Source organism: Chironomus tepperi, unplaced genomic scaffold (genome assembly GCF_022539635.2).
Source record: "Chironomus tepperi strain 1889 unplaced genomic scaffold, CSIRO-AGI_Ctep_v1 contig_37, whole genome shotgun sequence".
Lineage (NCBI taxonomy): Eukaryota > Metazoa > Arthropoda > Insecta > Diptera > Chironomidae > Chironomus > Chironomus tepperi.
In genome coordinates this window covers 1,257,505-1,270,229 of record NW_027226159.1, presented here as the reverse complement: position 1 = coordinate 1,270,229, position 12,725 = coordinate 1,257,505, and the positions used below count along the sequence as shown (strand labels likewise).

Genomic DNA, 12,725 nt, shown 5'->3' with positions numbered 1-12,725 from the left:
TTCAAATACCTCGGGTCATTTGTAAACAACACGGCAGACGTTACAATCGAAGTACGCAAGCGGATCCACTCGGCATATGGTGCATTCTACAGCTTAAAGCACCTCCTAACATCCAAGAGTCTATCGAGAGGAACCAAAGTCATGCTGTACAAGACGCTTATCCGGGTCATTGCGCTATATGGTTCAGAAACCTGGAATTCAACACAAGCGGATGAGGACGCATTAGGTGTCTTTGAGAGACGAGTGCTACGAGCGATTTATGGCCCTGTGAAGGAAGGAGAAGAGTATAGGTCTAGACATAATAATGAACTTTATCTGTTATTCCAGGATGCAGATATAGTGACAGTACTTCGTGCGAATCGCTTGAGATGGGCAGGCCATATATACAGAAGGCCAAGTGACGCCCCAGTCCTTAAGGTAACTACCTCAGACTTTGTGGATGGCAAGAGGTCGCGTGGAAGACCAAAGAATTCCTGGATTGCATGTGTTGAAAAGGACGCTAGAGTCCTTAATATCCCGAACTGGCAGAAGGTTTCGAAGGATAGAGCTGTCTTCAGACATTCCCTACGCGCGGCAATGGGCCCTCGTGCGCCCCAGCCAAGGAAGTAAGTAAGTAAGTAAGATCAGGGAAATTTGAATCTGAGATTCCAATTTCTATGCCAAGTACCAAATCAAACCAGCTGTGAGGAGTCAATCGTATGTGCACTCAAATATACAAGCATTTGCACAATAAGCATTTTACGATATCTAATGTGCATGCTCACCAGAGCTAGTTATCAAACTTGACATTTTAAACCCCTCAGCTATATAGGAAGTTAATAGCAACCAATTTCACTCGGGTGTAACTTGTTAAACAAGTTCTTAAAGATATTCAAAATTCTTTAATTTGCGATCCCTGTCATTTCCAAACAGCTTCATCCTCAGACTACATTACGTTCATAATTCCAAAATTTACACATCTTAACCTAATAAAACATCCATATTTCATCAACAAACATCTCCCATCTGTACATCCTACCACAAAGTACATAAACAAGAAAATATTCTCAAAAAATTCTCAGACGACTGAAACTGAATGGAAAAAGTTTTAAAGAAAAGAAAGTCAGCGAAACAAAATCAGAAAGCAATAACCTGGTCCAGTGGGATGAATGTCGCTTTTAAATTTAACTTGAAGATGATTTCATGTTTTGCAATTGTCTTGAATTGCTCGATGCATAAAAATCACAAATTTATTGTGTCAAGGGACTGTTTTTTCTTGGTTTCAAAAGACACTCGATGATGCCAAACAGAACATTCATGAGCTCGTTGGAATTGATGATAAAGTGGTCAGATTTGGTTAAATTTCTTTGTGATCCTATACAGATTGTCTGTGCTGAATATTATTCACATGAATATATGAATGTAAAATGTTGGGATTCTGGACCCTCGGTTCCATATTAAAGCAATAAAGATGATTGTTTTATTGCTGTATATTATGGTAATATTACCATTGTATGGAGAGTGGATTTAAAGGGATTAAGCATCATTTTGTGATAGTTGAATAAATTTACGTGTTCAGGTATGCACGAATGGTCACGTAATCATCATATTGAAATTATGCTGCTCATCTGACAAACTTTATTGAGGTGGTTTCAAGAGATTTTGTAAAATAATTGAATTTATGAGGATAGTTAGAGCTTGTTCAAGTTTGAAGGGCTATTTACTGATGGGATACAATTTATTATGCTTAATTAAGGACATTCCCGAGCAGCACAATACGGTGAATCATTAAACTTGAGTTAAAAACGGTCAAAATCAGCTGTCCTGGTGCCGTCAAGGCAAATTCGCGTCACATCCTGAATGACACAAATGAAGAAGATTATTTCACCTAGCTTCAATTTTTGGATAGCCAATTGGACCTTAAATGGAGCCGACTTCCTTTTAATGTTAATAAAAGGCTCTATGGCTGAGCCTTCTTGATTTGTGTCGCTCAGGTACCGTTAATACAGAAACCTAGCTGTCGAACGAATTCTGTAAATAATATAATTGTTTGTAAAAGCCTCTTTTCGTGTATAAATCCTGTTGTCCTTTATTTATAATTTGATATTTGTTCCTTATCGTATAAAAATGTATGAATGTTGATTTGATTGAATGGTAGAAGGATTCAAACACCTATGAGTGAATGTATATATGTTAATTAATGTATAAATGTAAAAAATGTATAAAACCTCACTTTTTATGGCTTATTCAAAAATCCTCGTCCGACTCGTATGAATGTTTTATATGAATGAACGAGAAATTGTCGGACCGAGGGGCAAGTGACTATAAAACATCGAAATAATGTCGAAAATAATTCAAAAATGATCGTTATAAATAAAATCAATGAAAAATGATTGAGATGATTTAATTATACATAAAATTGACGAAAATATGGCTAATTTAGCCAACACTAGCAGTGCCTTAAAAATCACATTGTGCTGCTCGGAATTTCTACTCGAATTCATCCTGTGTCATCCAAGCCATCCAAAGCACAAACTAGAATAATTTGAATCCCATCCACAAAAAAATTTATTTCGAATAGTTTGTAAAAGCCATGAAAAAAATGTTGTAAAAAGTTGAGATAAAAATGTTTGCAATTTTCTTAATTGACATGCATTTTTCGTTCTATTTCTCCTCATATTCACAATTTACCATAAAAATAATTGTACAAACCACTCGGGCCGCACAAGAAAAAAAAACTCGAGAGAACGAAGGAATTTTTGAGGAAAAAAATTTATTTTTGAACAACTTCATCTACATTTGGTATGGAGTGAAGAGGTTTGGAAAGTGGGGGAGGTTTGGAAGTTAAAGAATCGGTTAAAATATGGTTTTTAGATCTCCTTTCACACACTTTAATGCTTTAGGATGAAATTATGATCAAAAATTTGGACTCAGTAACTAAATTGTTAAACGCATTTCTCTAAACCTAACAAGAGAGACCGCTTTTAGGTACCGAAGTGGTCTTTCTGTACTATGACACCAAGCAGTTTGTCTGTATAGTAAGCCAGTGGTGGACAACCTGTGTGTAACCATAAATGTTTGAAAATACCATGAACCCCATGACGGGAGCGTTTTCAGTTGAGGCTGCCAAGGTGTGTACCAAAATTAAAGATTGCATTCCACTGATCTAAGCGTTACGTAACTTCTGAATGTTCTCACAGAAGATTAAAGCAAAATTAATTCTGAATATTTTGTGGAGATTTTTTCAAGTTAAATAACGAATAAAAATGTTAATCTCAAAAGTCAAAGATTAAATTTTCAACAGTACTGTAATTTTAGTCGCTCTAAAAAATTGGATATCCTCCAACAAGGTCCAGAAACGATGAAATATGATTTGACTCTTTAAATTCTTGGACTTTTATCAAAACTGAACATTAGTCCCAAAGCTTATACAAAATATGAAACATGAAGAATATACTACTTGACCCACTTACCCTGCCCTTCTCTTCTCCTTCCTTTAAAGCGTCCCTAGTCGAATTTTTGGAATTTAACTATTTAAATCACATCTACTCCCTCTCCCCTATCCTCGAACCCCAAGAACTTATTCCCTAATTCTACTCAAAATCATCGCATTAACTTCTAAATCATCATCCTTTGTCATCTTGCATTTTTGCAGACATGGCAATAAATCTCTAAGAAAATTAAATTAAAAAAATTTAATTCTCATTCCGCAAAAAAAAAATATTTTCAATTTCATTTAAATCCTCGCATAAAATGCCTCGTCTCTTTAATAATCTTCCACAAATTTCCCCTAATCTTTCATCTTTAGTCACTTTAAGACACAATGAATATGTCACAGATAAAAAAATAAAAAATTGTAGGATATGCAGTAAAAAAAGTTATTATTTTGTAGTCTATTGTGGTTTTTTTTATAATTTCAAACATTTATTGGATGAGTTTTGTCAGGATTATTGCTGACTTTTTTGGATGCCAAAGTTCAAATTTGGACGATTTTATTAAAGCTTTTAAACAAAAAGTTATTGGTAGTCCTTCTTTTGGAATCAAAATCTCAATTTTAAGCATTCAAGAAATAAGAAGGAGAAAACCTCCGAGCAGTATCGTTCACCTTAAGATACTTACTTACTTACTTCGCTAATCCTACAAATCTTAGACTGACTCTATCGCCTCTTGCCCTTTGCCAATTGCCAATTCCACGTGCTACACTACCTCTACAATCTCCTTCCATGAAACGCCTTAAAAGACCTAAAAGGACCTTAAAAGATGCTTTTAAAGACCAAAAAAATCTCTTGATTGTTAGTTCAACTTTTTGAATTAAATTTCGCATTCTGACCTCGAAAATCCGGGGTTGACTTTGTCCTGAAGTTGTAATTCATCAAATCTGGCTTAGGATAAGAGTCGCGCAGCCTTAAGGGATGCATTTCGGTCATTTCTACTCAGTGTGCCTTCCGAGTAATCTAAATACAGGAATATGAAGTGTGCAGGCTGAAAAATTCTGAAAATCATCAAATTTCGACCAAAAATTCGTCAAAAAATAAGAACCTTCTCAAAATTGTGGAAGTTCCTTTCCTATCTAAAAATTGAAAATCCAAAAAATCAGATGAAACTTTTACAAAACTCAGTCATCATCCGCCCCCTAAAAGCCTTAATAAACTTTATGTCTGGTTCCTTAAAACAAAAAATTTGAATATTGAGCCTCCATTCACGACAATAAAAATGCAGCCACAAGAAAAACATAAAAAAAATTTAATGAGCTTAAACAGAAAATATGACGATGATAAAGGAAAAAGGAAATTTGTTTGCCTTTTTTAAGTGTTGCTGGATCCACAGAAAAAAGATGAAGAAATGTAAACGCTTACAAAGTTGCTGTCAGTGAAATATTATCCACTATATTGCTCTTATTAATTATCTCAATTAATACTTGTCAGTATTTATTACTTAACTCGTGTAAATTCTTTTCACACTTTCAGTAAGGTCATGTATACTTACTACTTTATTTTTTCCATCATCATCCATTCATGCACATTTGTGATTTTATTCTTCAAGTCGTAATTTCAAATTTTATCGAGAAAATGAAGAAAATGTTTAAAAAAATAAATTTTGATGTGAGAAATAATGTGAAAAAGTGCGAAAATGTTTATATGACTTCATATTGCTTAATATCAGTTGTGACGTAATCTTAAGAATTTTTATTCATATTTTGCTCAATTTCACGCAATTGTCTTCCCCATACCAAATCATAATTATCCGTGGAAGTAATTTGGAACGAAAATTGACCGGAAATCATCCTTAAATGCATAGCAATACCCATAACAGACAATCAGCATACTCACCTAAATGCAACATAAATGAGCGTGCTTATAAGACACTTACTTACTTCCTTAATTACTTCGCTGTCCGTACAGATCAAGTGTTATCTATGGTCTCTCTCAGTTTGCGCCTGAAGCTGCCTCTATCGTTGGCTACCCCTTGCCAATTGCCAACTCCAAATATGATACAATCTCTATCGACAACTTTATTTGACCTACCGCGCGATTTCTTGCCGTCTGCATAAGAATACTCAATAAATATAACTGAGCATGCTCAATTTTGTGAACAATCTCATAGGCTTGCTCTCTGTCCGTTCGGATACCAAACTGTTTTCTTTACAAATTATTGCAAAACTCGTTCCAAACTGCTGCGATGGATGAGTTTATTCAGTCAGCTGATAAAGTTTAAATCCTTCATATAAATCGGTTTAGGTGGGCAAAAAGAACATGTCGAAGAACATTAGTCGTCCAGAAGAAGCTGCAGCTTTGATATTACGGGATTTGGGTTTGTGCATAAGAAATCGGCTGAGTTGTGGTTATTGACTGTAGGATGAACTCGCTTGGGTTAAAATTCAAAAATATTCTGTTCCGTTTGTTTCTGAAACTTCAGATAGTTTAGCATACAGAGATAAAATTCACCACGGAGAGGTAGAGTAGGTACTTGGGTAAAAGAGACTGAATCACTAGAACTGAGGAAGGATGAACACATATTGAGCATCACTAATACTAAAACATGAGCTTGAAAAAGTGAAACAATATCTCAAAAGATTACTTATAAATGATGCCACTCAGAAGAAATGAGACTCTCAATCCTTTCTATCTCGTCTGTCACAATGCCTTAATGCTGTCATTTGTATAGAAACTCTAACATACAGACCAATTTAAAACACTTTATATCCCCGATATTTATTCAAAATGTCATTTATTTGTTAAATTCTACGAAATAAAAAACTTGGCAAACAAAATTGCAATCAATAGGTCATTTAAATTTACAATACTTGTTCCTACTTGTTCCTACAACAAACTGATGATATCACGAATGCTTCATACATTAAAAATTAGATAGTTTATCGATCAAACAAATGCGACATGACACTCTGGTCTACAAGATTATAATTTATTCAAAATCAATTCAGTATTTACTTCTTGGAAGTACAAAGTTCCACTTCCTGTCGACTTGAAATAACAAATTTTGTCTTGAAAACTTCATTCAATATTTACAGAAATTCTCCAAATTTTCAACTGTCTCTAGCTGTAGATGTGAAAGTATAAAGCGAGAAGTCATTATAAAGTGACACAATAAGCCCTTAAAGACTTCCCACACTGCTCGTCTAGAAATAAACTTGATTATTTTTCAAAAAAAAGTCGTAAGCATCAAATTTTCATGCTGACGTATTCGTGAATATTAAAAATGAATTTATGGCAATCAAGTGAGAATATGGTCTGTGAATCCACAGGTGTATTTGTACAATCGTCATAAATGTTTCATCTTTAAATGATTATTAACACATTCTTACAATTTAATTCTTTTTACATTTTAATTATATGATGTAGATGTTAATTTGATGCGGATGTTTATGTTAATTAGAAACAATCATTGCAAGTATGTATGTGATGTGATGTGATGTGAGGTTACTCTTAGAGTGGAATGTGATGAGATCGGGATTGAAGTCAGGAGGGACTCAATTTGGGGCTCTGATCAACAGGAACATGGCAACATTCTTTGAATTCTTGAATTAAATTGCGAATTATGATACTTACTTACTTACTTATTCCCTTTGCTGGATGTCCAAAGCTGTAGTAACAAACTTTTCTTAAACTTCTATCAAGATCAGAATGTTGAGGATTCTAGGCTAAGGGTTTTTATAACCGAGACTTCTTTAAGACTTCAAAGAATTCAATCACTGTCTCAATCTCGTTCTTGTTCTCGTTCCCAATCTAGTTCTGAATCTTGTTCTTGGTCCTGATCTCGTTCTCGTTGTCGATACCAATTTTATTCTCAGTCTCAATCTTGATTTCGTTCTCGGTTTCGTTCTTGGTCCTCATCTCATTCTTGGTCCCCATCTCATTCAAGGCCTCAATCTCGATCACAGCTTCAACCTCGATCACGAACCTAATCTCGTTCTCGTTATCAGTCAAGATTTTTTTCTCAGTACCCATCTCGTTCTCGTTCTCAGTCCTAATTACTTTCTAGGTGCCCATATCTATTTCGGCCTCAAAGTTTCATCGAAACAAAATCTTCGGGATACCCTTTTATAGCGGTTTTATTTAAACATCCAATTCAAGAGTTCTTCGGTCTTCCTCAAGATCTGTTGCCAGTTTTGGGAGTCAACCCTCCTCCTCACTTGCTCCTCACTAATTTTTACATAATACTTCAATTTGTAAGGGTTTGAAAACCTCTAAAATTTTTGTGTTTTCCTCAAACCTCCATCTCCATCTTTAGCTACGTATATGCTTTACATGGACTTTGTTCCTAATTGTATGAAACTTTTGATGCCTTTCGGGTTCTGATAGTTCTTCTCTTCTTAGCTCCAAAGTGGATCAATGTCTCATCCCTCAGCAATGTCACTATGCCTCCTCATAAATTCCTGACTACACTTCTGTCTAATACAATATCAACCTAATGCGATGTTCTTATGTTATTTATAAAACTGTCATATGAGTGCCAATTAAAAATTAGAGAATTAATATGAAAATGTCATGAGCAGGAATTTGAAAAATTTTCTCGTTGCCCGAGGAAAGTTTTTTGCTTTTAAAATGAGAAACGTACAATAAATGTCTGGTGCTGTGAATAAATTATGAAATCAATTGATTTTTTTTCCTACTACACAGATTATTTACCGCACTTTTGAAAATACGCAAGCCTTAAGCATAAACAATTTATTTATGTTTATTGTTGACTTTTATATTCTTAATAATAATTTTATTATTTGAATGATTATTATGGGAGTTCCAGTCTGTAATTTTTTTTAATGTTGGTCGATTCTTTTATTGAAATTTAGGTTTGTGGTGTAGAATAAGAAGCTATAGAGCTTGACTTCTAGTTCAATACTTAATTAATGATAAGATACAAAGGAATGGCTATGTGGAGGTTTTTGGGGTGTTGATCCTCAATCACAGATTGCGCTTTAAAGAACTTTTAGATCGCCCCATTTAAATAATTCATTTCTTGAGGACGTAACACAAAAAATCAATTTTTTGACTATACAATCCTCATTTTGTTACAAAATCTCTCAAATTGATTAATTGAGGCCAAGCAGCCACTTCCTACCCTCTTATCTTAACTTACTTACTTACTTCAACCATATTCCTATGTGGAGTTTAGGTTACAACGGAAAGCTTTCCAACTGACTCTGTTGCTGGCTCTTCTCCTAAGTGCATTACGTAATAAGTCAGTGCTGTCCAAACTTTTTGTGCAATGACACACTTTGGTAGTGATCCACGACAGAAGCCACACTCGGCATTTCCAAAAAAATTTGGGGACACACAGTTTTGACGACATTGTAATAAGTGAGCGGCTACTTATGAACTTCATCATTTCGTCTGGGAATGAGCCAAATGCCCTGTTACAACTCTGAAACCTTAAATCAATCACATTAAGGAGCACTCTAACAAAACAGACGGCAGTCTTAATATCAATAAATATTAACAATTTTATGATTTTATTGCCTGGTTGTAAATTCATATTGAAGCATTAAGTTTATGGATATCTGAAGTTATTACCAATAATACAAATGTCTCTGAATGCGAAATCAATTTGTATCAGGAACCAATTTTAATTGACATATTAAATTTTACATCAATTTCTACCATCTGATTATCCAACTATACAATTTAAGTCAGGCAATAAAATTCAAAGAAATAAAGGAATAAAAACATCAATTGTTGTTAGCATATCCTATAATTTATTTAATATTAAGGAAATAATTTAAAATGAACTTCAATACCAGTATTATTCACTTTAAATATTCATGTCTGACTTAATGAGTCCCTTACAAATTGTCTCATTCCCGATTTACACAGCAATAAAGCTGACCAATAATAAATAGGGTGACTATATGGTGACTACATTCAGGACATTCTTAAATTAGGTGTTTTAATGGACAAATGTGAGTCTTAATACTCGAGGAACTAGCAAGGTTACGTTTGGTGCTTGTAAGAAATTAGGATTTGGTCAAGAACCTCAAACATGGATTTTACCTGCATTTTAGATGCGCAGGCTTGCCGTTTTCGGCTATTCCAAATAGTTCGTCCAATGCTGCAGACCGATGATTTTTGAATGCAGGTCTGCAATTTTGGACAAACTCAACAAAAAGGTCCAGAAAGTAATTGAAATTTTAATACAATTAAATGTGTCCTGGGCTTGAGCCCAGACCTTCAATAATGAGCATATTAAAGAATTGTCGTACCCTAGTCGAGACACGGTAGCATTTTAAAATGCTACGTTCTACCATAGATCATACATCATCTAGCCACACAACCATCCACTAAAGCACTCTCTCGAGAGTAGAGAAAAAAAAATATTTATAGCTGAATAAAAATAAAATATCGAATCACGTATTGCATGTAAACATAAACTGAAACATTAATAATTTTTAATAAATCACATGAAACATGAATCATAAAGTTTTGACATTTATCAAATAAATCATTGGGAAGTAAAGTAGCCCAAAAATAAATGCGAATACAGCATTGACCCAAATTATGAATTTTTTTCATTGCGAGTCTATGGTCAGTAAAGTTGAGTGGAATGGTGCTCGAATGACATAAATGGAGATGGATCTGCGGAAAGGAGCCTTTAGGGCTGCGGCTAGGCTATTCTAAGCCATGGGGTTCATTTGGTTGCTAAAAAGAGGCAGCTTCATTGAGCTGCATTTGATATCAATAAAAGAACTTAAGATGGACCTTAATAGCTGCATGGCGGAGTCGAATGTCACTCAGGATATGCTTACCAACAAATAGAATCTGATAATTAAGAATCTTTAATTAAACCTGATTAACAAACTTCAATTTGATTGCATCTACCTTTATTTCAATATAAACCTTTATGTTGTCAATAAAAAAGGTAAAAATCATCAATTCTGATTCGTTCATTTCCCTTCCAAATATTTCACTTGAATGAGCATGCTGTTTATGAGCGATAACACGAAAAAAAAATGAAAATCTTTATCGATATTTTTGTGTGTTGTGAAATCATAACAATTTATGAAAATTTCTTTTGATTAGCGACAATATTGCTATGGAAACTGATTGAAATAACAATGAAATTCAAGTGAGATTGAGGCAGTTTTGGAATCAAATGAGTACTTTTGTTGTTGGTTTAAGGTATATTTGATTCAGAGTTGTCACCTTTGGAAGGGCTACTGAATTTATCAAAATTTAAATAAACCTTGTCCTAGGGACTGGATTTGTATAAATTAAGGTGGCACCTACATAGCTAGGTGATATCTAGATCAAGATCGTGCTTTGACAAGCGCGTATAATACCTCAGATAACACATGTCGGTTAATCGATCGAAATCCAGGACCAGGCAAACATAGCTCTGGCAAAGTAACATTTAAATCAAATCCAGCATCAACTCAGAATCATGCAAACTTGAAATCGCATAAGTGATTGATTAACCAACTTGTGCTATTAGGGATGCATCTAACAACCTTTTAAAAAGCACCTATAATGCAACTCTGACTGTATTCATGTATATATTTTTTACATCATAATTAAATTGAGCACAAAAGTTGCAAATCGTCCATTAATAAGTATACCGCATGTAACGATAAATTTAATCTATAAAAAAATTTAAAAAAATTCTGCTTTTTTTTTACTGAAATTTTTTGTTTCATCTTCCAACAAATGATGATGATTATGATGTGATGAGGATGTTTGTTCATTGCAATTAGTACCAGCAGCTTCAATTTTTGTTGTATCCTTTGGGAAATTTTGTCAGTTTTTTAAAAATGTTCTTAAAATATTTTGTAAGGAAAATTTGAAATTTTATGATGATTGATTGATCCAGAAAGGATAATTGAATAGGACAAATCGGTTAACTGATCAAAAATCCGACTTAAAGATGGCATGACTCTAACGATTCTGTTTAAATCCAGGTACCATGTCAAAGTCATTGCAATTTTGAATCGATTCTCGGATTTGTGTTATTTTGTACAACTTGAGTATAACTGAAAATAATCTGGCAATTTGTCTGCGTGAAGGAAATTGAAACCCCTGATTCGATGAAGAATTGTTCTGAAACATTCATTTTGATGCCTAAAATCTTATGACTTGAATGTATACCCGAAAAAAAAAACATTTGCTCTAAATGAAGATCGAACTCGTGTTCTAAGGTTTTCGATCATATGCTCTTATAACTAAGCTTTCATGGTTCTTCTGAAATTCTTAACAGAATGTCAATTTGAACTATTATTCTGCACTGAATGTTTCTAGATAGTAAATAGATCTTAACCAATAATGCGATTTTAATTGCATTTCTTACTCAATTTGATGCTTTTTTGGCATTTTTGATGCTTAAATTCCCATCTGAAAAAACTCATAGTAAACAACTGAAAATTAAATTTTGCAAATATTTCTCAGTTTTTACACGTTTTGCTAACGAGTTTCATTTAAAATACCTAATAAATTTATTGAAGTGCTGAATGGCAAGTAAGCTTGTTTTTATTTGGCAGATCTGTTGAAATTTGCCAGTTGTTCAGTAAACACAAAACTATCTCACATCAATTAAGCCGTCTTAAAATTTGTCAAAACAGTCCTATAAACTGTCAAATCTTAAATATCTAATTCTATCGTCCATAAATCACCACAAAACATCACAAAAATCTGACAAAATTTCCTCAAAAAATTTAAATAAAAAAAATTAATTTTCATCATTTTCTTCTTCTCTTTACAGATTTTTGTGGATGCGGGAACAGAAACGAGAAAATCTTTTCTTTTTAATTTCTTCTTATTCATTGCACACATACTTAAAAAGTGAAATAAACATAAACACCACGTGTTGATTTGTTGAATTGACCAAATTAATTTATTGATACGTGAAATTTTAGCTCATAAAAAAAGTCTTTATTTGTGTGTGTTAATTTGTGCAAATGTGTTAGTGAGTGTTGTGGGTAGATCTTTTATGTTAAACAAGTGTTAAAATAAATAATTGTTGGATATCCTATAAAAAAAATAATTCATAAAAAAACTCAATCAAGTTTAGAAGTCATAAAAAGTCAGTAGCCATGGGATGTGAATTGGGTAAATTAGCAAGTAGTAGTTCAAGTAAAAAAGAGATTGAGAATGGAACTGTCAGTGAGCCAGCAGCTCCGGCGCCGCCAGATCCTCGATTGCCGTTTACGGCACGTCAAAAATATACAATGGTGGCATCATGGAAAGGAATCAGTCGTGCGATAGAAACTACTGGCGTCAATATGTTTATCAAGTAAGTGTGAC

At 33.7% G+C, this 12,725-nt stretch overlaps 1 protein-coding gene across 1 annotated transcript in view; it reads left to right on the top strand.

Moving 5' to 3' along the window:
* Positions 1 to 12,725, top strand: part of LOC139098841 (neuroglobin-like) — a 127,443-nt gene that overhangs the window by 7,597 nt on the left and 107,121 nt on the right. Inside the window, exon 2 of the mRNA XM_070651183.1 lies at positions 12,184 to 12,714. Within this exon, the coding sequence (XP_070507284.1) occupies positions 12,515 to 12,714 (200 nt within the window). The 5' untranslated portion in view covers positions 12,184 to 12,514. The remainder of the gene's footprint in view (positions 1 to 12,183; positions 12,715 to 12,725) is intronic.